At 44.6% G+C, this 24,520-nt stretch overlaps 1 protein-coding gene and 1 long non-coding RNA gene across 3 annotated transcripts in view; one reads left to right on the top strand and one right to left on the bottom strand.

The window, feature by feature from the left end:
* LOC309354399 overlaps window positions 1–24,520 on the top strand; it is a 266,088-nt gene that overhangs the window by 9,404 nt on the left and 232,164 nt on the right. The window lies entirely within an intron of this gene.
* Window positions 1–24,520, bottom strand: part of MYO1D (myosin ID) — a 175,832-nt gene that overhangs the window by 115,765 nt on the left and 35,547 nt on the right. For both annotated transcript variants that reach the window (XR_014162166.1, XM_081883878.1), the window contains exons 5-12: window positions 23,390–23,443; window positions 20,314–20,409; window positions 18,590–18,706; window positions 10,829–11,032; window positions 9,990–10,135; window positions 9,787–9,901; window positions 8,481–8,651; window positions 1,123–1,193 (exon numbers count right to left, since the gene is read on the bottom strand). Coding sequence is in view for 1 of the 2 variants with exons in the window: in XM_081883878.1 (XP_081740004.1) it covers window positions 1,123–1,193; window positions 8,481–8,651; window positions 9,787–9,901; window positions 9,990–10,135; window positions 10,829–11,032; window positions 18,590–18,706; window positions 20,314–20,409; window positions 23,390–23,443 (974 nt within the window). In the remaining variant the exon portion in view is untranslated. The remainder of the gene's footprint in view (window positions 1–1,122; window positions 1,194–8,480; window positions 8,652–9,786; window positions 9,902–9,989; window positions 10,136–10,828; window positions 11,033–18,589; window positions 18,707–20,313; window positions 20,410–23,389; window positions 23,444–24,520) is intronic.

Here is a 24,520-nt window from a genome sequence, read left to right as displayed (position 1 = left end):
ACATAAGAACCAAAGCTGTGCATATTTTCTAGTTTAAAAATACGTGCCAATTTCTTAACAGTAGTTGCTGCCCTATCTGAAATCGGAAAAAACCAAGTTTGCTTCACCAGCATAATAGTATTATTTAAGAAGATCCATTTTGAAGTAGAGAGTTATTGGAATGAGACACCTAAGGGCAGGAACATTGAGGTGGGAAGACCCTGGCTCAAATCTCATCTCAGCTGTGGACTTAACTAGACAACCTTAAACACATACCCACACACCCACACCCATTATCTTGACCTCAGTCCACGTCCGAGCCTATGATTTTTAAAATGTAGATCTTATAAAATAGCGCAACAGGGCTCTCAAGACAGCAATACAGAGATAGCACTGACCTACCTTGCAGGGCTTTTGTAAATATTACTGGGGTTATACGGTGAAACACTTTAACCCAGTGGTCCTTCGAGTATTGTTGGGCTATTAACTCCTATCATACCCAACCACTGGTCACTCCTCTCGTCCCACATTTCTATTCATGTTTCCCTTACATTAACATTTCCTCCAGAAATTGCACACTTTCATTTGTGTGTTGCCACATTAAAATTGTACAGGTGCAGCAACACATTAAATATGGCAAGAAGCAAATTCTTGAGGGAGAACAGTGAAACAAATGGCTTCTGGGATTATGGAAAGATTTAGCTTTTGTGTTTGAAAGAAATTAACAAGGTGCCCAGGAAAACATGTGTTCAAGTACAATAAGATAAATTAAATAGCCTAACTATCTATCTATCTATCTATCTATCTATCTATCTATCTATCTATCTATTTATTTATTTAACACCCTTGATAAGGGAGGTTGAATAGTGGTTTTGTGGCTATGCAGAGGAATAATGCAAGACCGCCTCACAGACCAGTCATGGGAAGCTATGAGTGGCATAGCACAGCAGCAGCGCCAAAAAACTATCGAAAAGCAAAACATATACAAACATTTCCTTAGACTTTGCAAAAAGCAAAAGAAGAGAAAGGCTACCTCGGTCTATAGTGCAATATGAGTGGAGAAGCAGCAGTGTGCAACTGCAAAAGTGTTTTTGAGGAGGTGTTAACAGATACTAAGAAAGCAAGTGTAGGAACCACACTTACATAACGTCTCCAGCGTAGTGTTTAATCCGAAAGTCTCTGTCAAATTCCAGGTTTTTGTCCGTAGCACAGAGCTTAAAAACAAATGGTTAAGAAGTCAATATTGCTGAATCATTGCACAGCTGCTTCTCAGTGTGCTCAACTACTGCTTCACATACAGGTTTAGCAATGGAATGTCTTTCCGAATTCTATTGTTATATAAGGTATTTATTTATAGACAGACAATCTGTAAGTCAAGGCAACCTTTTCTTTTAGACTCAGTGATACTGTTCCTTTCTAGCGACAGAAACTTGCAGAGAATGAAGAACCGTGGGTCTCCACTGCCATCTGTTCTCTCCTCTTTCGTGTGATGATCTAACCAAATACACAGGCAAACTGTAGGGCATCACCAAGTGAACAGATTGATAGGAAACTTACAAAAAGTCTGTTTTCACAGGATATAGCAACCAAGTGAAGCTAGCGTGAAGACAATACTGAAATCTTCACATGGCCAAGCAAAACCAAGTAGTTTAGCTCAAGTGAAAATAGGGCCAGAATTTAGTCTTTCTTGTTGTAAAACACAAAGCGATATGCAAGAAAGATGAACATAAAACACATTAAATCAAGCACTGTTCCATTTCACGTCAATGCCAAGTGGTGTCAGTGGCAGTAATGGTCCTGCAGTTGTGAAGAAAGCCAAAGGGCCACTCCAAAGGTTGAGGTTGCTTAAAGGTAAAGGGACCCCTGACCATTAGGTCCAGTCATGGCTGACTCTGGGGTTGCGGCGCTCATCTCGCTTTATTGGCCGAGGGAGCCGGTGTACAGCTTCCGGGTCATGTGGCCAGCATGACTAAGCCGCTTCTGGCAAACCAGAGCAGCGCACGGAAATGCCATTTACCTTCCCACCGGAGCGGTACCTATTTATCTACTTGCACTCTGATGTGCTTTCAAACTGCTAGGTTGGCAGGAAGGTGGCTTAGATAAGAATAAAGCATGTGGATATTTGCCCCTGTTTTATATACAAAGTTAAGAGTCATTGGTTCATTTAGCTCACTATTGTTTATTTGCGCTATTGGATATCTTCCAAACACAGCACTTGCAGTCCTTTAACATGGTATTTAAGGGAGTGAACCTGAGATCTAATGAGGTGTGCCCCTTCCTATATATTAAGGGATCGTATATTATGCCTTCCCAACACAGAAAGAAAACCCACATCGTGGCAGCGGCGATTACAAGATCAAAAGTCTTACTGAAGTGCCCTTTGCTTTATCTAGTAAATCATTCACATTGGGGAGAAGCTCTGACGATGGGGTTTTGACAGAACCATGCTAACTATTGGTTCTCTCTCTTTCGTTCCTCTAGGTGCTTTCAAGACAGCGACTTGTGTGTCCCAATGTCTTCCCCACTACAAAAGACACATTCTCATCATGGTAGCAGGCAGCTGAGATTTTTCCAAACTGATCTTGAAGATTCATTCCGCCAACATTATGTAGGCAGCTGAGAGCATTCCGAAGATGACCTGGGTCGCCAACGGACAGCAATAAAGGGGCACAGTGTGGGACCAAGTTCAAGTGCAGTGGGGTGCTCGACCTTCTACCTGTCTGTCGCTTTCCTCCTGTGGGCTCCTCCCTCCCGGCAGCATTTTTTTTCTAGCCAAGCTCCAAGAGCAGAAGTTAGTCTGGCAGAAAATGGGGGAGAACTCACCCAGGGAGGGGGAACTCAAGAGAAAGGTAGTAGGTGAAAGGAAGGGCTCAGAGCTTATATTCCAGCCTGCTGTTTTCCCACTTAAAAATACTTGTGATTAACTCCACGCAGAAAAGGGCACATTTAGCATAACCTGTGGCATGGCTTTATCATGCATCAACTACCAGATTGGTAGAAGAAGAAGAAGAGTTTGGATTTGATATCCCACCTTTCACTCCCTTTAAGGAGTCTCAAAGCGGCTAACATTCTCCTTTCCCTTCCTCCCCCACAACAAACACTCTGTGAGGTGAGTGAGGCTGAAAGACTTCAGAGACGTGTGACTGGCCCAAGGTCACCCAGCAGCTGCATGTGGAGGAGCGGAGACGCGAACCCGGTTCCCCAGATTACGAGACTACCGCTCTTAACCACTACACCACACTGGCTCTCTATGTGGGTGACATGTGTTCATGACCTTACTGACACATCACAAGAACCCTCTGCTTCAGGGATGGGGAACTTGTGGCCCTCCAGATGTGGTTGGACATCTATTAGCTGCAGCAAGCATAACCAATGGTCAGGAAAGGTGGGAGCTGTAGTCTACAAAACCTGGAGAGCAACAGGTTCTCCAACCCTGCTCTAGTCCCTCTGTGCGGAAATGCTTCATTTGTGGAAATTACAGTGGTGCCCCGCAAGACGAATGCCTCGCAAGACGAAAAACCCGCAAGACGAAAGGGTTTTTCGGTTTTTGCGTCGCTTCGCTAGGCAATTTTCCCTATGGGCTTGCTTCACAAGAAGAAAGCCCATAGGGAAATCTCCGGGGACCTCTTTTAAATGCTGGCGGTGGGGAGCAAAGCCTTTCCCCCCCCCTCCGGCCTTCAGAAGAGGTCCAGGAAGACCGGCGGGGGCCGAAAGGCTTTGCTCCCCACCACCAGCATTTTAAAAGCGGTCCGGGATAGCAGGGAAGCGCTTCCCGCTATCCCGGACGGCTTTTGAAGGCAGGCGGGGGGGAGCAAAGACTTTCGCCCCCCGCCGGCCTGCAGAAGAGGTCCTGGACCTCTTCTGAAGGCCGGCGGGAGCGAAAGTCTTTGCTCCACCCTGCCTGCCTTCCCGGAAGAGTGGAAAAACGCGCTGCGATTCTCCGCTCTCCCCGACTGCTTTTGAAGGCAGGCGGGGTGGAGCAAAGACTTTCGCCCCCCGCCGGCCTTCAGAAGAGGTCGGGGGACAGACTGTCCCCGGACCTGGTCTGAAGGCGGTTTCCATAGGAACGCATTGATTGATTTTCAATGCATTCCTATGGGAAACCGTGCTTCGCAAGACAAAAAACTCGCAAGACGAAAAGACTTGCGGAACGAATTAATTTCGTCTTGCGAGGCACCACTGTATAATGGGTGAAGCAGGCTTGATCTTCTCCAGAGTGGATGAGGAGAGAAAGGGGAAAACTCAAGCCAGAAAGTCAGATTATAAACTACCCAGCACAAAGTTGTGCAGCCAGCAGGAACCTTTCATCAGGCAAGAGAGAGAAGAGGCCTGTAATGTAACTCAGATTTCTATTTAGCGCAGAGCAAAAATGCTTTCTTCTGCTGCGTGGGTTTTACCAAAACAAAAAACCCAAGCTGACTGCGTATCTGGTGTGCTGCTGTCTGTAAAGTAGGACACTAGAATGTAGGGCACAGCAGCCCCTCGGAGCTTATCTGCCCCAACGCAAAACCCAATACGCTTCACGGGGAGTACTGAAGCATTACATGTGAGGTTCCGAGATCACGGTTTCCAAAGCACACGGTCCTTTCCTCTTCACTTGCCTCAATATTTGTGGTCACTGTTGCTGCTTTCAGCAAGGTACCAGATTGGTTTTGATTTGCGGGATACAGAGAAACCTGGGTTTCCACTATAATAAACTGCCGGAAATATTAAGGAAGCGCTAAGAGTGTTTTGGAGAACACATTTATGAATGCAAGTTTGTGATTTGCACCAGGAAGCATGTGGATAGGGGTTGAGGAACACACAAAGTCATAAGGACTTGAGCTTTCGTGTAAAAATAAAAGGAAGCCCCCAAAGTAAAATATCTTAGTACTCAACGTAGCAGAACGAATTCTAAAAGCATGCAGGCAATTTTTGGCAGTAGTTAGGGGGAGGGGTTTCACTCATCATAGATTCTAGCTGATCCTGATGTCTCCTGATCTAGCCGTCTCTCTTCACAGACGATTTGTCTTGGAATTTGGAGAGCTCTGGACACGCTCCCCTTCTCCAAGTATCAAATGAAATTCAGTTTCAGCAGTGCCAGAATTAAGGGGTTCAGCTTAATGAAGACTTGAGACTAATGGTACTGAATATAACATTAAGCGGCAACACGATTTCTGCTGAAATTCCAGATACTTTTATCTGTGAAATCCACCTCTCCTCAAAATAGTTTGCTTATGCTTTATGGGATTGATTCTGTTGCAGCCATACTGTCTGACATCTTGCAAATTCTACCCTCTGTAAAGAACAGATAAAGCCACCGCTACAGATATTCCCTCCTACTTTACTTCCAGTTTGTGTTTTACAGTACAAACTAATTCAGTGTTTTATTGGGCACCCTACGGAGAGGAAGGGTAGGATACAAGTTTCAGTAACAAACACATAAATATGGTTCTATTGTGTTAACTGTCTTGAGCATAGTTTTCATTCATGCATATTAAGAATAATATTTGCTCTACATGGTGAGAGGCTCTCTTTCCACAATGCAGGCTCATTTCAAGTGAGCTGTCTTTCTTTAAGCACACTGCCAAAATATGGGATCACCATTGTTCTGGGCTTAAAATTATTCAGGCTGCTGTCTGTGATTTTGAAGCCAGCAAGAATTGGGTGAAGCTGTTAACACTGTTTTGTCATCTTTCTATCATCCAACCACATGTTACATTTAGGGCAGGAGACAGATCAGGTAGCAGCTGCATTTTGTATTTTCAAAAATTTGGGAATTTGCCATTATTTGTTGCTTTGTCCCATCAGCCCTAGGTGCAACCTGAAATCTCCACAGCAAGTAGCACAGCCTAATCCAATTAAGGGTGCATTCCTAACCCCATTTACCTGGGAGTAAGCCCCGCTTAATCCAATGACTTACTTCTGATTAGACATGATTAGGACTGTGCTATAAGTCTGCAATCTCCTACACTCCACCTTAAGACTGTGACTAAATGCAGATTTTGTGGCTCAACATCAAGCCAGCTTTTTCTCTCCACTCCCTCCTGCTTCCCATTTTACTTAATACCCAGCCTGTTGTGTTCTGAGAATTAAAAAGCTTGCTCACTATTTTGTGTCATTGCCTGACTGTGGATTTTGAAGTCATTTAACTATAAATCAAACGCTGGTGTTGTCTGTGTCATGCGAAATGAGTTGCTTAGGAAATATCACATGAATTGAAACCGGGTCTCTATTGGCTGCGAGTGACATCATCATTGCCTTGCCAAACTCATGCTCCAGTTTTTCCCTGCGATATTGAGCAGGCTCCTGCTCCCTCTGCTGGATATCGGTGCAAAACTGACATTTCCAATGTCAAAACTTACTTAACAAAGCACAGCAGTACTTCAGGTCATGGGATCTTACATTTTTAGGCTACTCTCACCCTCGAGTCCAAGATCTGCAGATACCAGGTGGTCCTTTCCTCCAGTTGGTACCACCATTACAGGGCACCACCACCAAGTGCTCTCCTCATCTAGTACCCATACAAGCCACCAAGCCAACTCTACCTATTTCAGTCCACCTCAGGCAACTACAAACAGCATCCAAGCCAACTAAAACAGCCACCATCCTTGCACATGCATGCCCATAATCTTGGGCCCCACATGGCCTCAAATTCCCTTATCATTTTCCACCATCAGAACTGCTCCAGCTTGTTCTGCTACCTGCTTCTACCGCCCCTTTCCTCCTCCCAGTATAGTTTAAGGGAAGGGAAAGGCACGCACAGATGCCGTGCATAACTTTTGGGCCAAGATGCCCTGCTGCATCGACTTATATCTTCTCCCACAGGCAACTCTGATGAATGAGCAGATGTCTGGTCAGTGCCTATCGCATTCACCTTCACATTTCATCCTCAGGCAGCATCATATACCTAACCTGTTACCTGTCCTGCAATGGGTCTTCAAGAGAGGATTTAGTACTGGAGATACAGACATGGGTTTGCTTGTTCTGTTAACAAACACAAACATGGCTGTATTAATAGAACAAGCAAACCTAGCTTAGGTTCCCATTTAAGGTAAAAACAAAAGAAAACTGTAAAGGACCCCTGGCTTTCAGGCCAAGGGAGCCGGCGTTTATCCACAGACAGCTTTCTGGGTCAAGTGGCCAGCATGGCTAAACCGCTTCTGGTGCATTGAGGACCATGAAATGCCGCTCACCCTGTCATGAGGATTCGAACTGCCGACCTTCCGATTGGCAAGCCCAAGAGGCTCAGTGGTTTAGACCACAGCACCACCTACATCCCTTGGCTGGGAGTGAAGTTCCCATTTACTGCTACCTTGGCACAGTAAGCACCAAGGTGGGAAATCTGTGTCTGGAATGTACCACTTCAGATCACAGGGAGGGGCTTACATAATGGCATACTCCTCCATTTAAAATAAAAATGGAAACTACACCAAAAAGTGCTCTAGCCTTGTCCCCCAAAACCCTATTTTTCATTTATTTTGGGGAAATATTTTTATTTTTTTTACATGAAAGAATATTCTATTATCTGAACTCCCATCTGAAGTCTGAAGGTTTAGCACCTCGATGAGAACTCTCTGGAGGTCTTATGCCACATGAATGTCCTTAATTATACTCTCTCATGCTTATGCGTCAGCTACAGAGCTTGTGGGGAGCTCTGTCAATTACCTAAGCAGTGTGTGCCGTGTATTTCTTCTAAGCACACCCTGCATAGGTGGAATTTGCATTCTGAGAATCTCAGTGTCTGGCCCTTAGAGCTGAGACGGGACTTACAAAGTGCACGGGCAATGCCATATGAGGTGATAAAATGGACATCTGTCAGGGCTGGAAGCAGGAATAGGTCAGCAACAAACCAATAAATCAACCGAGGCCAATGAAGTTAATTCTCTATTCAAGGAAACCAACCACAGCTCTGGCCTAGTGGTCTCAGGCAACCCTTTCTAGGAGGGTATTGCCCCAATGAAACAGCTGAAGTGCTCACCAGGACTCTACGCACAACCCAACTCTGCTCTGCTTCTTTCATTTCTCATTGTGTTCTAGGAGAGCAAGGGAGCTGGTTGCAGCAGGAGGGGAAGACTCCCTGGATTCTGTTTCTGCCTCCGAGTCTGAACTGTGCTCTGCCACAGCCTCTTCTCGTTCACTAAACCCTGTCACCTCTTCTGCTTCGGACCCCCCCCATCTGCTCCTTCTCCCTCTGACCACTTGTCATCAGTCCACCACCTATCCCCAGGTTCTGAGCCCTCTTCCCTGGGGGTTCCCTGGCTGGTGCCTCCCACATCTCCTTTGCATCCAGCCAGTCCATGACAACACCCAGCAGTGTAATCACTGGAGTAGGCATTGTTCTTTGCTTTTCTTCATGACACACAGGAGCAATGCAAGCTGCTCCTGGTTTGCTATTTTATGCAAAACTGAACATTGTTCTCCGTATGAAAGAGAGGGATATAGGTTGTTTGTTTGTTTTTAACTCCTTCCCCCCACTTGATTTAGTCAAGTGAAGTTATTATAGACACACAAAGGAGTACCTTTCTGCTGGAGAAGTGAGCATGTTTGCCCAGTTTGGTATTAAGAGCCTCCAAGAACATCCCATCAGTGACTCTGCCGACATTCATGCATGCATCATCCAGAATGGCAATGATTCCTTTGTGCTGTTGCTCCACTAGGTCAATAATGATCTGGTTGTTGAAGTAGTCAATCTGCAGAATGTTCAAGTAGGGTTATTTGCAACAGCGATCCAACTGAGGAAGGAATGTTTTCTCTCTCTATTGAAGGCACGCAGTGGTAGGGAAACAGAGGAGCAAGTGCCAGTTTACGTTTACCCAGAGATGAAGGCACAGCGTCTTTGCTCTAAAGGTTGCGCTCACAGTCAAAATTTCATCCAATTTCAGTACAGTGGTACCTCAGGTTACAGACGCTTCAGGTTACAGACTCCACTAAGCCAGAAATAGTACCTTGGGTTAAGAACTTTGCTTCAGGATGAAAACAGAAATCGTGCTCTGAAGACGCAGCAGCAGCAAGAGGCCCCATTAGCTAAAGTGGTGCTTCAGGTTAAGAACAGTTTCAGGTTAAGAACGGACCTCCGGAACAAATTAAGTACTTAACCCAAGGTACCACTGTACAGTCATACCTCATGTCACGTTTGCTTCATGTTACATTCCTTCAGGTTACGTCCCACAGCGTCGCAGAAGTACCAGAAAGGGTTACTTCCGGGTTTTGCCACTCGCACATGCGCAGACGCACAAAATGACATCACACGCATGCGCAGAAGCAGTGAATCACAACCTGTGCGTGCGCAGACACGCCACTGCGGGTTGCGCTCTTTTCATGTTGCGAACGGGCCTCCGGAACGGATCCCGTTCGCAACCAGAGGTACCCCGTACTGGTATTTCAGGTCATTTATCCAACTCCCCTATGGCTTTACTGCAGTTTCAAAGCGCCACTAAAAACCTGAAGAATGGAATGGGTCTGCACTCGACTCTCCGTGGCTGGGGACAGAGGGCTTTCACATTCTAAATCCCTCTCTTTTGAGCTTTGAATAGCTACCTGCTGGTGTAGAATCGCTAACACCTGGCATCTTCGAATCCATGTTGGCTTTGTCCAACTGCTCATCTCAGAGCTTTCCAAGCTTTTCATGTTGGTGACACACCTTTTAGACATGCATCATTTCATGACACAGTAATTCAGTTTTACTAGCAAACCGGAGGTTAAACTAACCCGTTTCCAGGCTCGGGAGAAGCGTGGGGAGTGTTTGCGCAACACACCTACACAGTGCAGCCGACATCCGAAAGTGTAATGACACACAGTTTGGAACGCTCTGGCTTATCTACTCACATGCTTCCATGGAATTCCCTCACGCTGATATTCCTCTTGCTCTTGCTTCAAAACAAGCTGAATGAAGAGCTGCTGCAGTTTCTCGTTGCAGTAATTGATACAGAACTGTTCGAAACTAAAGCAAACACAAATTGAATTAATTAATGAATTCCGCAACTGGAAACAATTTAAGGGATATGCCTGGCCTTCTCAAGACATCTCACCTGTTGTTGTCAAAGATCTCAAAGCCATAGATATCAAGGACCCCGATTACAGTGTTTTTCCCATGAACTGTGCTGTTGTAGTCCTTGACTTCAATCACGTCATTGATGTGTGTCACAATCCAGCAGAAAAGGCGCTCGTATATTGCCTTCAAACCAAAAAAATACCTAGGGTCATTTTTTGTTTCTGCTGCTCAGGTTTCGTTAGCGTTCATCTTTGTGATGCATTTCTGTAGCACTCTAACAGGAAACTGGGGAATATGTAACCAGCTGTCAAAATCCTAACAAGGTTTAAGGAAACTAGCATCGGTTAACTACAGCTTGCTCTCTAGCTGCTTTAGGTTTCACTGTGATGTCAATTTGCAAGACACTGGAGATGCTAGACATGTTAAACCAATATTCTTATCTGTGGGGTAAAGTCTACGGGTTCTCCCCTCACCCATCACCCCTGGCCAATGGATAATTCCCACTGAGGAAAAAATAAGTTGCTCTGTCTCAGACATTGCTTGATGCTCTTTCCCAAAGTATATTGGTTATATTGTCCAGAGAGTTCTGCATTCTCAAGGTTCCCTAAGTCTCCAAGGATACTAACCTGTCTCCCCAACACATAAAACTACTCAAAACAGATGTCTCCAAAAAAAACCCACCTGATCCCCTATGGCAAGTAAGAATCACCTTGAGATGAAATGGGCAAACGGCTAATAAAGAAACGTGTGGGGAAACAACTTAAGATGCTGGCTAGCAATTTATGTGGCCATATCTGCATGGGTGAAAAGTATGAAGACACAGAACAAGACAACCACTGTAAACTTCCAAGTTGGCAGGAGTGTATCAACACCCACCTTTGCAAAGGCATTTCTGCCATAGGTGGCTTCTTGCTCTGTATGCTGTTTATCAATGATGTCCCGGCCAGTAGCAACAGTTCGAAAAAGCAGGGCCTTCTCCACCATGTCAGCCTTGGTTGATAGCAGGTCAGCAATGACAGACACTAACTTGCTGTTTTCAATGACAGGTATGTCACCATCCACAGAAAACTTCAAATTGCCCTGTGGAAAGATTGGAAAAAATAAGGACATTCATTCTCCCTGAGTCTAGGCAGCAAATGCCACTTCTGATACAGGCAACGCTTTCAGACAGATGCAATTTCCTTAATGCATCCCAATCGGGACAAAGGACAATCTATGTTGATATATAATAATAATAATAATAATAATAATAATAATAATAATAATAATAATAATTTATTGATGGGACACAGGTGGCGCTGTGGGTAAAAGCCTCAGCGCCTAGGACTTGCTGATCGAAAGGTCGGCGGTTCGAATCCCTGCGGCGGGGTGCGCTCCCGCTGCTCGGTCCCAGCGCCTGCCAACCTAGCAGTTCGAAAGCACCTCCGGGTGCAAGTAGATAAATAGGGACCGCTTACCAGCGGGAAGGTAAACGGCGTTTCCGTGTGCTGCTCTGGCTCGCCAGAGCAGCGATGTCACACTGGCCATGTGACCCGGAAGTGTCTCCGGACAGCGCTGGCCCCTGGCCTCTTAAGTGAGATGGGCGCACAACCCCAGAGTCTGTCAAGACTGGCCCGTACGGGCAGGGGTACCTTTACCTTTACCTAATAATTTATTACCGGTATTTATACCCCACCCATCTGGCTGGGTTTCCCCCAGCCACTCTGGGTCGCTTCCAACAGAATATTAAAATACAATAACCTATTAAACATTAAAAGCTTCCCTAAACAGGGCTGCCTTCAGATGTCTTCTAAAAGTCTGGTAGTTGTTTTTATGCAACTACAGTGGCAAGAATGTTATTTGCCCAAAAATGGAAAGAAGCAGCTAAGTCCTGACGAAAGAAGAATGTATACAAAAAATTATAGAATATGCAGAAATGACGAATCTTACCGGAAAAATAAGAAATCAAGGTAACAAGCTTTTTATAAGTTTATCGAATATGGTTTATTGAATATTTAAAAATAAACTGTAAACAGGTAAGAACATTGGCAGGATTACTGTAACAACCTGCAGTTTTATAAACGTATATATTTGCAGAGTATATGTTTAAAGTAGATGAATAAATGAGATAATTAAGTTAATTTGGAATATGCAGAAAATATAAAATAAATAAATTTAAGGAACCGCAGAAAGAGGGAGAAGTCAGGTTTTGAAATGTTAAAATGACTGTAAAATTATTGAAATGTATAAAACTGAAAATCATAAGTAAAATAAAAATAAAAATAGAACAGTGTTTCCCAAACTTAGCTCTCTTTCCCAAATTTAGCTGTTTTCGGACTACAATTCCCATAATCCCAGACTTCTGGCCTTGCTAGCTAGGGATGGTGGGAGTTGTAGTCCAGAAACAGCTGGAGACCCAAGTTGGGAAACACTGGTTTAGAAAGTCACACAGCCCACCTTAGATTTTCCAAGGGGCCATACCCCATGTGTGCAATTTTAATTTTCTCCCTTGTCCTCACAGATGTCTCTCGCACAATTATCAGATCCTTGAAAATTCCACTACTTCAGTTTAAGAAGCTGTTCACAACAACTCCATGGAGGGAATGGAAGAGGGCTGGGCAGGCTCCTCCATTTTTGTGCTATTTTCACTTTCTTGCGCTGGAAGAGTAGACTTGAGATTGGGTAGGCTGGTTGGGGTGGCTTAGACCAGGTAGAAGCACCAGCCACTCACACCATGAATGTTCTTTTTGCTTGGGGTGAACAAGGCACCCATATGCTGGGTTAAGACCTCCCATTGCTCAGGAAGGCAGCAAACATACCAGGCATGCAGCCCTCAGTTCCTCTACTCCATCGGTAGGCAAATTAAGGCCCGAGGGGCCGGATCCGGCCCAATTGCCTTCTCAATCTGGCCCGTGGACGGTCCGGGAATCAGCGTGTTTTTACATGAGTAGAATGTGTCCTTTTATTTAAAACGCATCTCTGGGTTATTTGTGGGGCCTGCCTGGTGTTTTTACATGAGCCGAATGTGTGCTTTTGTTCAAAATGCATCTCTGGGTTATTTGTGGGGCATAGGAATTCATTCATTCCCCCCCCCCCCAATATAGTCTGGCCCCCCACAAGGTCTGAGGGACAGTGGACCGGCCCCCTGCTGAAAAAGTTTGCTGACCCCTGTTCTACTCAAAGGTCCTCACTCACATTAACTCAGTACTGGAAAGATCCCAGAGATCGTCTTGAGTTACATCCCAGTGCTATGGGACTTGATTAAGGTGCAATGAGATTGGATTATATGTGCATGTCAGGAGGACGCAGGAGCTGATGCTGCCTTCCACGTTATTCCAGCTCATTCGAAAGATGACACAGGTGAGCCAGAGGAGGCACAGCAGCAGGTGTGGAGCATTACCCAGGTGCTGCTCACAGGGGCTTCTTAAAAGGCAGCAGGACAGTGGAGTGTCAGGAGAAGGTTCCAGGAAATTTACAAATGAAAGGGAACAGTGGCTGAAAGAGACAAAAGGACAACAAAGGAAAATCTTACAGGAGGAGGAAAGAGCGTCAGAGAAGGCAAGAGGAAAACTGGATTAGCTGCAAGTGGAGCCAGAGAGAAAAAAGAAATAAAGAGAACAACGCCAGAGAAATAACATTGCAGAATAGCATGGGCAGGTGAGGGGAGCGGCTGCGCTATGTAAAAATAGACATGGGTAGGTAGGAAAGCCCTACATTATGGAAACAGAAATAGATGAAAAGGAATTCCAAGCCATAAGGCAGGCAGGTAGTTCCTAAAGGCAGGGGTAAAATCCTTTAAAAAAGGTCAACAACTTCAATCCTAAAAAACAACTTTGGTCGGCCCTCATGCATGTTCACATCATCAAATCTGTGAAGCCTGGGGTTCTGGGGACACTTGAGAACTAAAAAAGCAAATTTCTGATGGTGTACTAATGGCAGCAAAGAGATTGGTGCTCCAATAGTGAAAGGAACACTCTCCCCCTCCGACAGTACAAAACGTTTATCTGCATTAGCAGCATATGAGAAAACAACTTTTCAAAGACAACGGCATACAAAGGAAGTTCTCCATCATCTGGACTCCATGTATGGATATATTTGCACAACAGATATAAAAACGACAAATACTGACCGTACTTCCCAATGTACTAAACAAATTATTGAACATTTATAATTTTCCACCCCAACATGGAATGTTATTTGCATTTTGTTTTATTTTGTATTCAAGAAAGTAAAGACCAGGACACTGCGAATGTTGTTGAGCAAGTTGTTAAGAAGACACCAAACTTCTCGAGCTTCAAAGTTGTTGTGCCAAAAAATGAAGATTTTTCGATTGACTTGCCTAAATCCAGAACAAAGTGCTGCTTTTGGGAAATTTCCCCTGGGTGGCAATTCCACCTTTGAAATCCCAGTAATGTCTGGGAAATCCCAGTAATGTCCGGACGGACGTATGCTGGCCCTAATTTAAGTGACTTCCATTTAACAAAACGGAAAATTGTTTTAAATTAAATTAAATCATTAAGCTCTTGCTCCAGTTCCATCCTATGGTAAAGCTTGAGACAGAGATGCGGAAATAAGTCCTGGACTAAAATAATTTGAAACAAAAGAATGTGGCTCCAGGAGTTCAGTGATTCCTTCTTTTGGGGAAAGGAATTGCCTGATATGAGCTGGAGGCTTTGACAAATTCCCAGTGTTGAAGGTATACAGGCATGTCCAACAGGTAGATCACGAGCTGGTAGATCACGGGGTGTTCCTGGTAGATCCTGGTTGATCTCTGGCCCCTCAGCAAAAAAAACCCCCAACTTTGTCTTACTAAAAAAAGCTCAAACTCCACAACTTTGTCTTCCTAAGAAAAGCTCCGCAACTCTGGGTAGATCACTGCCAGTCTTTTTACGACAATGGGTAGATCACTGCCAGTTTTAATACTGTGAGTAGATCACAGTCTATTGGGAGTTGGACGTATATGAGATCCCCTGATCAGTGAGTGGCTTTGCTAGGGTGAGGATGGATGCCTCATTCAATTCAGCCACACAAGTCAGTGGAAAATATTATGATGGAAGGAGAATATGTTGAAGCACTCTCCTTCAAAAGGCTACCTCAGCAGAGGTGCCTATTCTGTAATGTTTGTTAAAGGCTACAGAAGACTTCCATGTGGCTACCTTACAAATCTCTAAGAAAGGAGCAATAATGGGAAAAGCCATTGAAGCCACTGCTGCCCTTCTTGACTGGGCTCTGATGTTCTGGTCCTTTGGGAGTTGTTGGGTCTCTATGTGCCAGAAAAATACGAGTTTTGAGCCACATGGCTAGGATAGTGCTTGAGGCTTTCCCCCCTACGGATCTAGGTTGAAAGGAATTGAAAAAGGGAGTCAGAAATGTATTTTTAATGTACTTCTTCAGTGCTCTTTGAACATCCAACTTATACCATAAACACTCTCTTGGTTGAGAAGAGCACAGGCAAAGGGAAGGGAAAATCAGTTCTTGTTCACTATGGAAGTCCAAAGCAATACTTGGAATAAAGGTTGAATCATGTGCTGGTGAAAAAAAGCAGATGGTTTTTGATGCTGAAAGCTCCTAGCACAGATTCTGTGAGTGGTGGCAATAGCCATTAAGAAGATGACCTTAAAGGAGGAGAACTGAGAAGCTGAGAAAATAAACCTACTTTAAGTGCATGTGGCACAGGAGAACCTTGGTTGGAGCCATCTGAAGAATACTGTGTGAGGAACTGGCTCAGTTGGATGGTTGCTTTGTGCAAGTCCAATCTGCTGATATCGGATGAATCAGGACCAGCTGGAGAAGATTTTAAAAGAGTTTTTAGACTCTCTTTCTTGCCCCTAGTGAACTAACTGGCCATTTAAGCCAACAATAACAGCCTGCTTAATTATTCAAACAACACCTTATTTTAATATAAAAATATGATAATGCTGAGGGGGACCCCTGGAAAAGTTGAGGAAAGTCGAGGGAAATCTATAGGATAACAGAGATGCAGTGCTAGCTGATGCTGGGGGGAAAAGACTACATTTTCCTGAGAGTTGAAGATAGCGGAAAGGCCATTGCTGCTCATAATGGGGAATGGTCTGGGCTACACCCTTCCAAGATGACATTTGGCAGGAAGATGATAAGGAACCCTAAATGGCATCAAAGGGGCCTACCTTCTTTGTGAACTCTTTCCACACCACCTGATATGGTGAGATCAACATCTCTGTGGCTCCTTGGTTGCTCCTTGGTGTTGGATTCCATCTAGTGGCAGCAGTTGGCATATTAGGACTCCCTGGGATGAGAGATGGTGCTTGGGAAGCAGACACCCAGATTAATTCCAGGTGCAAGTGAGACACCAAGTCAGAGCATCCTTAAGCTGTAGCATCTTAAAAAGCAGAGACATCACCTTGCCAACAAAGGTCCGTATAGTTAAAGCTATGGTTTTCCCAGTAGTGATGTATGGAAGTGAGAGCTGGACCATAAAGAAGGCTGATCGCCGAAGAATTGAAGCTTTTGAATTATGGTGCTGGAGGAGACTCTTGAGAGTCCCATGGACTGTAAGAAGATCAAACCTATCCATTCTGAAGGAAATCAGCCCTGAGTGCTCACTGGAAGGACAGATTGTGAAGTTGAGGCTCCAATACTTTGGCCACCTCATGAGAAGAGAAGACTCCCTGGAAAAGACCCTGATGTTGGGAAAGATGGAGGACACAAGGAGAAGGGGACAACAGAGAACAAGACGGTTGGATAGTGTTCTCGAAGCTACCAGCATGAGTTTGACCAAACTGCAGGAGGCAGTGGAAGACAAGAGTGCCTGACGTGCTCTGGTCCATGGGGTCACAAAGAGTCGGACACGACTAAATGACTAAACAACAACAGGAGCTTGCTGACTACAGAGGTTTACGACTAGAGCATGGGTAGGCAAACTAAGGCCCGGGGGTCGAATCTGGCCCAATCGCCTTCTAAATCCAGCCCGCGGATGGTCCGGGAATCAGCGTGTTTTTACATGGGTAGAATGTGTCCTTTTATTTAAAATGCATCTCTGGTTTATTTGTGGGGCACGGGAATTCGTTCATTCCCCCCCCAAAAAAATATATAGTCCGGCCCCCCACAAGGTCTGCGGGACAGTGGACCGGCCCCCTGCTGAAAAGGTTTGCTGAGCCCTGGGCTAGAGACTCAGTCTCAGGCACCTGTGATTTTTTTACATTTAGCTATTCTCTCACAATGAACTGTTTCCTTTGTGGTTTCACCTGCCTTCTCTAAACGGAGCCATGGGGAAAGGAGGAGAGGCAAAAGACAAAAGACACAGCACATTTAAGGAGGGGTTTTTAAAGCAAAAACAAAAACCAAGACACAGGTGGCACTGTGGGTTAAACCACTGAGCCTAGGACTTGCCGATCAGAAGGTTGGCGGCTCGAATCCCTGTGACGGGGTGAGCTCCCGTTGCTTGGTCCCTGCTCCTGCCAACCTAGCAGTTCGAAAGCACATCAAAGTGCAAGTAGATAAATAGGTGGGAAGGTAAACGGCGTTTCCATGTGCTGCTCTGGTTCGCCAGAAGCGGCTTAGTCATGCTGGCCACATGACCCGGAAGCTGTACGCCGGCTCCCTCGGCCAATAAAGCGAGATGAGCGCCGCAACCCCAGAGTTGGCCACGACTGGACCTAACAGTCAGGGGTCCCTTTACCTTTACCTTAAAAACCAAGAAGATGGAAGAAAAAACTAGAGATCTAGGAACAACTGTAAAACAAGGATAGATAAGAGGGGAAATCCTCAAGTCATCCAACGAAAGGTGGGAAGGTGAGAGAGAAGCCTGTCCTTGCAAAGGCAAGGAATAAACTGAAGGAGGAGCTTTATGACATGTCCCCTGTCTTTCTGAGCAATGGGACGTCCAAACCCAGCATATTGGACGCCTCAACCATCCCAAATGAGAAGTCCTTTTAACTCTCTTTCTGGTGTGTTTCTCTTTTCTGTTACAGATAACGGCAGCTTCATGAAGATCCTTGTTAGGAAGCAGCTCCCAAGTTGCTGAAAAGGCTTAAGCTCCAATTCTTTCACCCCACTCCAATCTCCTTAAAAAAAACAACAACCCCAAAACCTACTATTCCAGTCAATTTGCAAGATGCAAATGCAAAGGAGGCAGAACAAACAATTTGTGCCCTCGCCTCCAGTGTTCTAGGAACTCCACGTCTACCTCCGTATGAAGTAACAGAGCTGGAGTCAGGTCTTCTGCCATTCTGTCAAAACAGTGACACATCTGTCATAAACTCATTTAAAAACGAAACCTTGATTGCTGGCTTATCTGCTAGACAAGTCCCATGTAATAAATATATGCTGGTACAGAGTATTCTATTCCTTCCCTAGTAAAGGGATTCTAAGCCTAAAGTGTGCTAATCATCCCAAGCAATTAAATTTGAAAAGCATTCAACAGCTTTCCTCAGTCAGATCCAATATGAGATTTCGACAAGAGAGAGTAGCAATCTCTACATTTGCTTGGTACTGACAGGAAATATTGAATTTGTGGAGAAACAAGTGGTCTGCTCTTCCAGAGCTGCAGCTCTGTCATAACGCCTCTCAATCAAAGTGTGCTTTCTCGCTCTCCTGATTATTCCTCAAATCAACACACACACCTCAGCATGTTAGCAGCCCAGAGATCCATCTCTGTATACATGGCGCCCCCTTACTCACCAAATGGAGAATGGTAGCTAGAATTTTGTATACTGTCTGAACCTCCTCTGGTTCAAATCCAATTACTTTCATAGCATCAGCGACAGCCTTGAAGTCAGCACCATCATTAATAGAACACTGAAAAAGAAGCAGCAGCAACAACAAATTAATCAGATGCAAGACCACTGCATGCACACAGATAGTGCAGTATTAGACAAGAAAAATCATGGCGGACATTTCTGCACTGGTGAGTTGAAAAGAAGAAGAAAACCCTGGAGATATTGCACAATATTTACTCTGAAAACAGAAAACGTCCTGTGTGGTTTGAGCTATGACTCCTCCTCAGAGTCAATTTATCATCAGGTAGAAGTCTATACGTCTTCAGTATACAGTGGTACCTCGCAAGACGAATGCCTCGCAAGATGAAAAACACGCAAGACAAAAGAGTTTTCCGTTTTTTGAGTCGCTCTGCAAGACGAATTTCCCTATGGGCTTGCTTCGCAAGACAAAACGTCTTGCGAGTTCTTGCGAGTTTGTTTCCTTTTTCTTAAAGCCGCTAAGCCGTTAATAGCCGCTAAGCCACTAAGCCGTTAATAGCGCTAAGCCGCTAATAGCCGTGCTTCGCAAGACGAAAAAACCGCAAGACGAAGAGACTCACGGAACGGATTAATTTCGTCTTGCGAGGCACCACTGTATAGTAGATAACCTATAGCAGATAATCTGTTTCACATGCCATGATGATTGCAGAGTCTGTGCTGAAAGGCCACTTAGTTAAGAACATTAAAAAGCCTTCTGGATCAGGCCAATCTAGTACAGCATTCTGTTTTCACAGTGGTTAGCCAGATGCCTGTAGGACGCCCAGGACCCAAGCGCAGCAAACACTTTCCACACCTGTGATTCCTATTAACTGGTATTCAGAGACATATTGCCTCCAACAGTGGAGGCAGAACATAGCCACCATAGCTAGTAGCCATGGGTAACCAATTGCAATGGTTTCAGCCTATTTTACCCAAGGATATTTTACACAAGGCATGTGGAGAATTTTAAGCCACAATATGCTGGTATAATCCAAGAAAAGCAAAATCGAACTATAAATGGTCAGCATTCTTTTTCTCCCCTACTCTCTTTTAAATGAGTGCTTCCCGTGGTTTTAAGGGGGCAGTTGTGACACTCTATTTTAAGAAACCATTGCTTGACCCTGTTAAACTCTAGGTCAATCTCATATATTTGCATTTTGGGGACAAGGTACTCAAGTGGGTGGTGGTCAGACAACTCTATAGACACTTTGGAATAAAGCTGATTATCCGGATTAATTTCAGATTGGTTTGGGAACTGAAACTGCCTTGGTGCATGATCTACATTGGAAGAAAGAGAGGGAAATGTGACCACTTTGATTCGTCTAAATCTATTGGACTGTTTCCATTCAACATTGGTCAAAACAACTGCAGCTTGTGCAGTTGTGGTCAATCCAAAATTGAGCAAAAGCAGAAGTTTTCTAATTCCTCCATGTGAGCTTTCTTGAGTAGGAAGGGAGGAACACATGTATCCAAGGCTTATTCTCATAATGCCAAACTATTAGCGTTATAATGCTAAAGTATTAGAATTATGCCCAAACCATTTAACTAAATTGGCATAAATGCATAAATTCAGCTAGAGCTGCACAGAGTCCATAGTATGGCTGATCATGCCACAGTTCATAAAGGACCAAGAAAAAGAGATTCCTCATGAGTAGGCAACACCCTTACCTTTAACTGCACTCCAGAACCAATATAGCTGTACGCAGATAAATCCTTATGTAGATGTAAGGAACGTAGAAGTTGCTCAGAACCACCTTGGAGTAGCTGAAGAGAAAATCGGAGAGTCATTTGTCCAAATTAATTTCTTTTTCAGCTTTTATACTATTGTCGTTATCAACAATTAAAGTACTTAAAAAGTTCTAAATGCTGTACAGCAGGGGTGGGCAGACTTCAGGTTCATTGAATCTACCTTCTCTGTTTCTAAAACCCCAAGATATACATACCAAAGCCAGGTAAAGGTAAATGGACCCTGACCATTAGGTCCATTTGCAGACAACTCTGGGGTTGCGGCGCTCATCTCGCTTTATTGGCTGAGGGAGCCGGCGTACAGCTTCCGGGTCATGTGGCCAGCATGACTAAGCCGCTTCTGGCAAACCAGAGCAGCACACAGAAACGCCGTTTAACCTGCCCGCCGGAGCGGTACCTATTTATCTACTTGCGCTTTGACGTGCTTTCGAACTGCTAGGTTGGCAGGAGCAGGGACTGAGCAACGGGAGCTCACTCCATCACAGGCATTCGAACCGCCAACCTTCTGATTGGCAAGTCCTAGGCTCTGTGGTTTAACCCACAGCACCATCCACGTCCCCTACCAAAGCCAGGTACGAAAGACTTATAGTTAGAAATGATGGACAGGAGTTCCTCAGAACATATTTTAAGCTTAGGCATTTGTTTTCAATACCAATTTATGTGGGGAAAGCCACCTTTGTTGGTTCTATTATTAAAGCTATTAGTAGTCAGAAACCCTTGTTAATTCACTGCAAATGATCCAGAGAACTACCTGTAGATCCCAATCTTTCTTCTGCCCATGCCTGTGTACAGCTCCTGCACACAGGCCCACAATCTGAAGAGACATGGTTCAAAAGGAACATGGACTGGGGAGGAAAGAAGAAAGCAAGATATGGAGCAGCTGCTCCTTCACTACTCACTCAATGGATGGCAAGAGGTTGGTCTCCCCCTGTCCACAAAATGATTTCTGGGAGGCAGGGGGTATAGCCTTCCAGTGGTTTATAACCCTGGCTGTGTATACTGCGGTAAATATTGTTCAATAACATATTTGCTCCACCCTTTAAGATCTTCCACCTGGCAACTCTGGGATTTTGGATGGGGCAGTCTTAATACCAGAGGAGCAATTACATTTCCTCTCGGATGCATGGCTGGGGTTTTGCTTCACACGAAAGAGCTCACTGTCATATTTGAGAGTAGAAAAATTTCCCTATCGGTCAGAAGGGCTGACCAATCTCAGGTCACCTTGCCTGCCCCTATAAATGTGGCACCTTGGTCTATGTGTTTTTGTTTTATTATGTATTTTTCTGCTGTGAACTGCCCTGGGAACTTTGGATGAAGGGTGGTATACAAATTTAATAAATAATAATAATAAAGATCATTTAGTCCACCTGAATTAATTTTACTAAGCTATCGCTGGAATCTGAAAGGGAGGGAAGGGGTTTCTCTGCAGTTTTCAAAACACACTGAAGAGATCTCAAAAAGGTGAGGAGTTCTTTATCGGATGGCACCAAACTATGACAGAATCACCCTACCCAGCTCTACCTCTCTTTCAAATCAGAACCAGTGAAGGCAGTGAAGGTCCTGGTCTGGAGGCAGTTGGAGGATGGATGGCGGCTAACAGGTTGAGGTTGAATCCTGACAAGACAGAAGTACTGTTTTTGGGGGACAGAAGGAGGGCAGGTGTGGAGGACTCCCTGGTCCTGAATGGGGTAACTGTGCCCCTGAAGCACCAGGTGCGCAGCCTGGGAGTCATTTTGGACTTGCAGCTCTCCATGGAGGCGCAGGTCAATTCTGTGTTCAGGGCAGCTGTTTATCAGCTCCATCTAGTTTGCCGGCTGAGACCCTATCTGCCTGTGAACTGTTTCACCAGAATGGTGCATGCTCTGGTTATCTCTCGCTTGGACTACTGCAGTGCGCTCTATGTGGGGCTACCTTTGTAGGTGACCCGGAAACTACAACAAATCCAGAATGCAGCAGCTAGACTGGTGACTGGGAGCGGCTGCTGAGACCACATAACACCGGTCTTGAAAGACCTACATTGGCTCCCAGTATGTTTCCGAGCACAATTCAAAGTGTTGGTGCTGACCTTTAAAGCCCTAGACGGCCTCAGTCTCTATGCCTGAAGGAGCGTCTCCACCCCCATCGTTCTACCAGGACACTGAGGTCCAGCGCTGAGGGCCTTCTGGTGGTTCCCTCACTGCGAGAAGCCAAGTTACAGAGAACCAGGCAGAGGGCCTTCTCAGTAGTGGCACCCGCCCTGTGGAACACCCTCCCACCAGATGTCAAAGAGAACAATATCTACCAGACTTTTAGAAGACATCTGAAGGCAGCCTTGTTTAGGGAAGCTTTTAATGTTTGATGGACTCCTGTATTTTAATATTTTGTTGGAAGCCGCCCAGAGTGGCTGGGGAAACCCAGCCAGATGGGCGGGGTATAAATAATAAATTATATTATTATTCAATAAAAAAGTTGTACAGAGGAGATTTAGCAACACAATGTACTGCCATTAAGGCAGGAAGCTATAGCAGGCAACCTTACAAGAGCACTTCCCAACCCTAGCTAATTACATAGGTTGTCTTTTTGGAAAGGACTAGCCCAAAGGAATAGTCTGCTGCAGAGTTCAAGACAGGAATCCAGTTACTCTAATTGCTTGCAGGAAGTATAGGGAAATTATTTCCATCTGTATCTAGAACCAGCATCACCAACCCTTTCAAGAGAAACAAAAACAAAAAACCCAATGAGGATTCGATTTGAATGAGTAAGGCTTGAAGAACCTGCCTTTGAGCAGAGCAAGGGGTTGGAGCTGATGATCTGTAAGTTACTGTATTTAGCAAATGGCAAGTCAAAGCCAAGCATATACCCTGCATGGATTAGTGAAGAAAGTGGGATGTGGCATCTGTCGAAAATTTTACACACAATGATGGACACTGCAAAAAGCAATCAGGCGGTCTTTCCTGTGAATTTAGAGGCACTCACAAGGTTGCTGATTTCACCTTAGCATACCAAGCTAACAGCTCACCTGGTAGAAGGAGTGAAAGTTGCGCTCTCCTGACTGCTGCACAATCACCCGTGACTAGAGAGAAACAAGAGAGAAACAAGGGAAAGATTACGAGTTGGCTTTGCTACCCAACATAGTTTAAGTCTCTTGACTAAGGCATCAGTGATGTCATGGCAAAGTTTTAGAGGGCTCAGGCCAGAACACCAGAGTGGGAAACCTCCTATATAACATTAGTTAGTTAGTTAGTGACATGTCTATACTGTTTTGAAGTACTGAGTCTGTTTGTAAATTTTAGATGATGTGTTGCCATCAATGTCTCTCCCCACCCTCACCTCCGCATTGAAAAGTCCAATACAAATACGTGGTGGTGGTGGTTTTTTTTAGTACTGCAACTGAACAACCAACTAGGTAAACCACACTGGCAGCATTTACACTTTGGATTTACAATAGAGGCGCTGGACTGCTATGGTCTATTTGCTGAGCCACTTAAAGGTAGGATGGAATGCCCAAAAGTTACTATTAAGCACTTTAGAGCAACAAAAAAGCTGGCTGAAAGAGGACATGGCAATGACAAATAGGGTATTATTTCTATTAGTATTTTTAGGTAATTCAAGATTTCTTTTTCCCCCCCAATTTTTTTATTGATTTTCAGAAAATTATAAACAAACTAAGACAAACAAACGTAAACCATAACCTTATTAAAAATTACACTTATTAACATTGTTAAGTGACTTCCTCGCTTCCCCTTGGTTGAATTTCAATGCATATCCTTTTAACGGTTTTCCAAATCATAGTTCTTATAAAATTTAACTTGAACATTTAACATCCTTAAATCTTTTCATTTTGAAATTGAACATATTAATTCATCACTTAACTTATATAAAATCCTAAGCCAATTAAGTATCTGCAAGCTGTTTCCAATTAATTTAACATATTTAATTAAATAATCATTAAATTTAGTCCATTCTTCCTAGGTAATCCAAGATTTCAGAACTCTTCTCAAGTACTGTATCTAGGGCCAGCGGCGTAGCTAGCCGCTCAGGTGCCTGGTGTGGGGTTGTGTCCTGCAGCTGGGGGCGAAGCGATCCACGCTTATGGGGCAGGGCGATCCATGCTTATGGGAGTGGGGCAAGCCTCTCTGATGCTTGGAGC

This window comes from Podarcis melisellensis (genome assembly GCF_964234715.1).
Source record: "Podarcis melisellensis genome assembly, chromosome: 13".
In the NCBI taxonomy this organism is placed as follows: domain Eukaryota; kingdom Metazoa; phylum Chordata; class Lepidosauria; order Squamata; family Lacertidae; genus Podarcis; species Podarcis melisellensis.
Note: the sequence above shows the minus strand (reverse complement) of the source record. Positions and strands in the feature narration are given on the sequence as shown.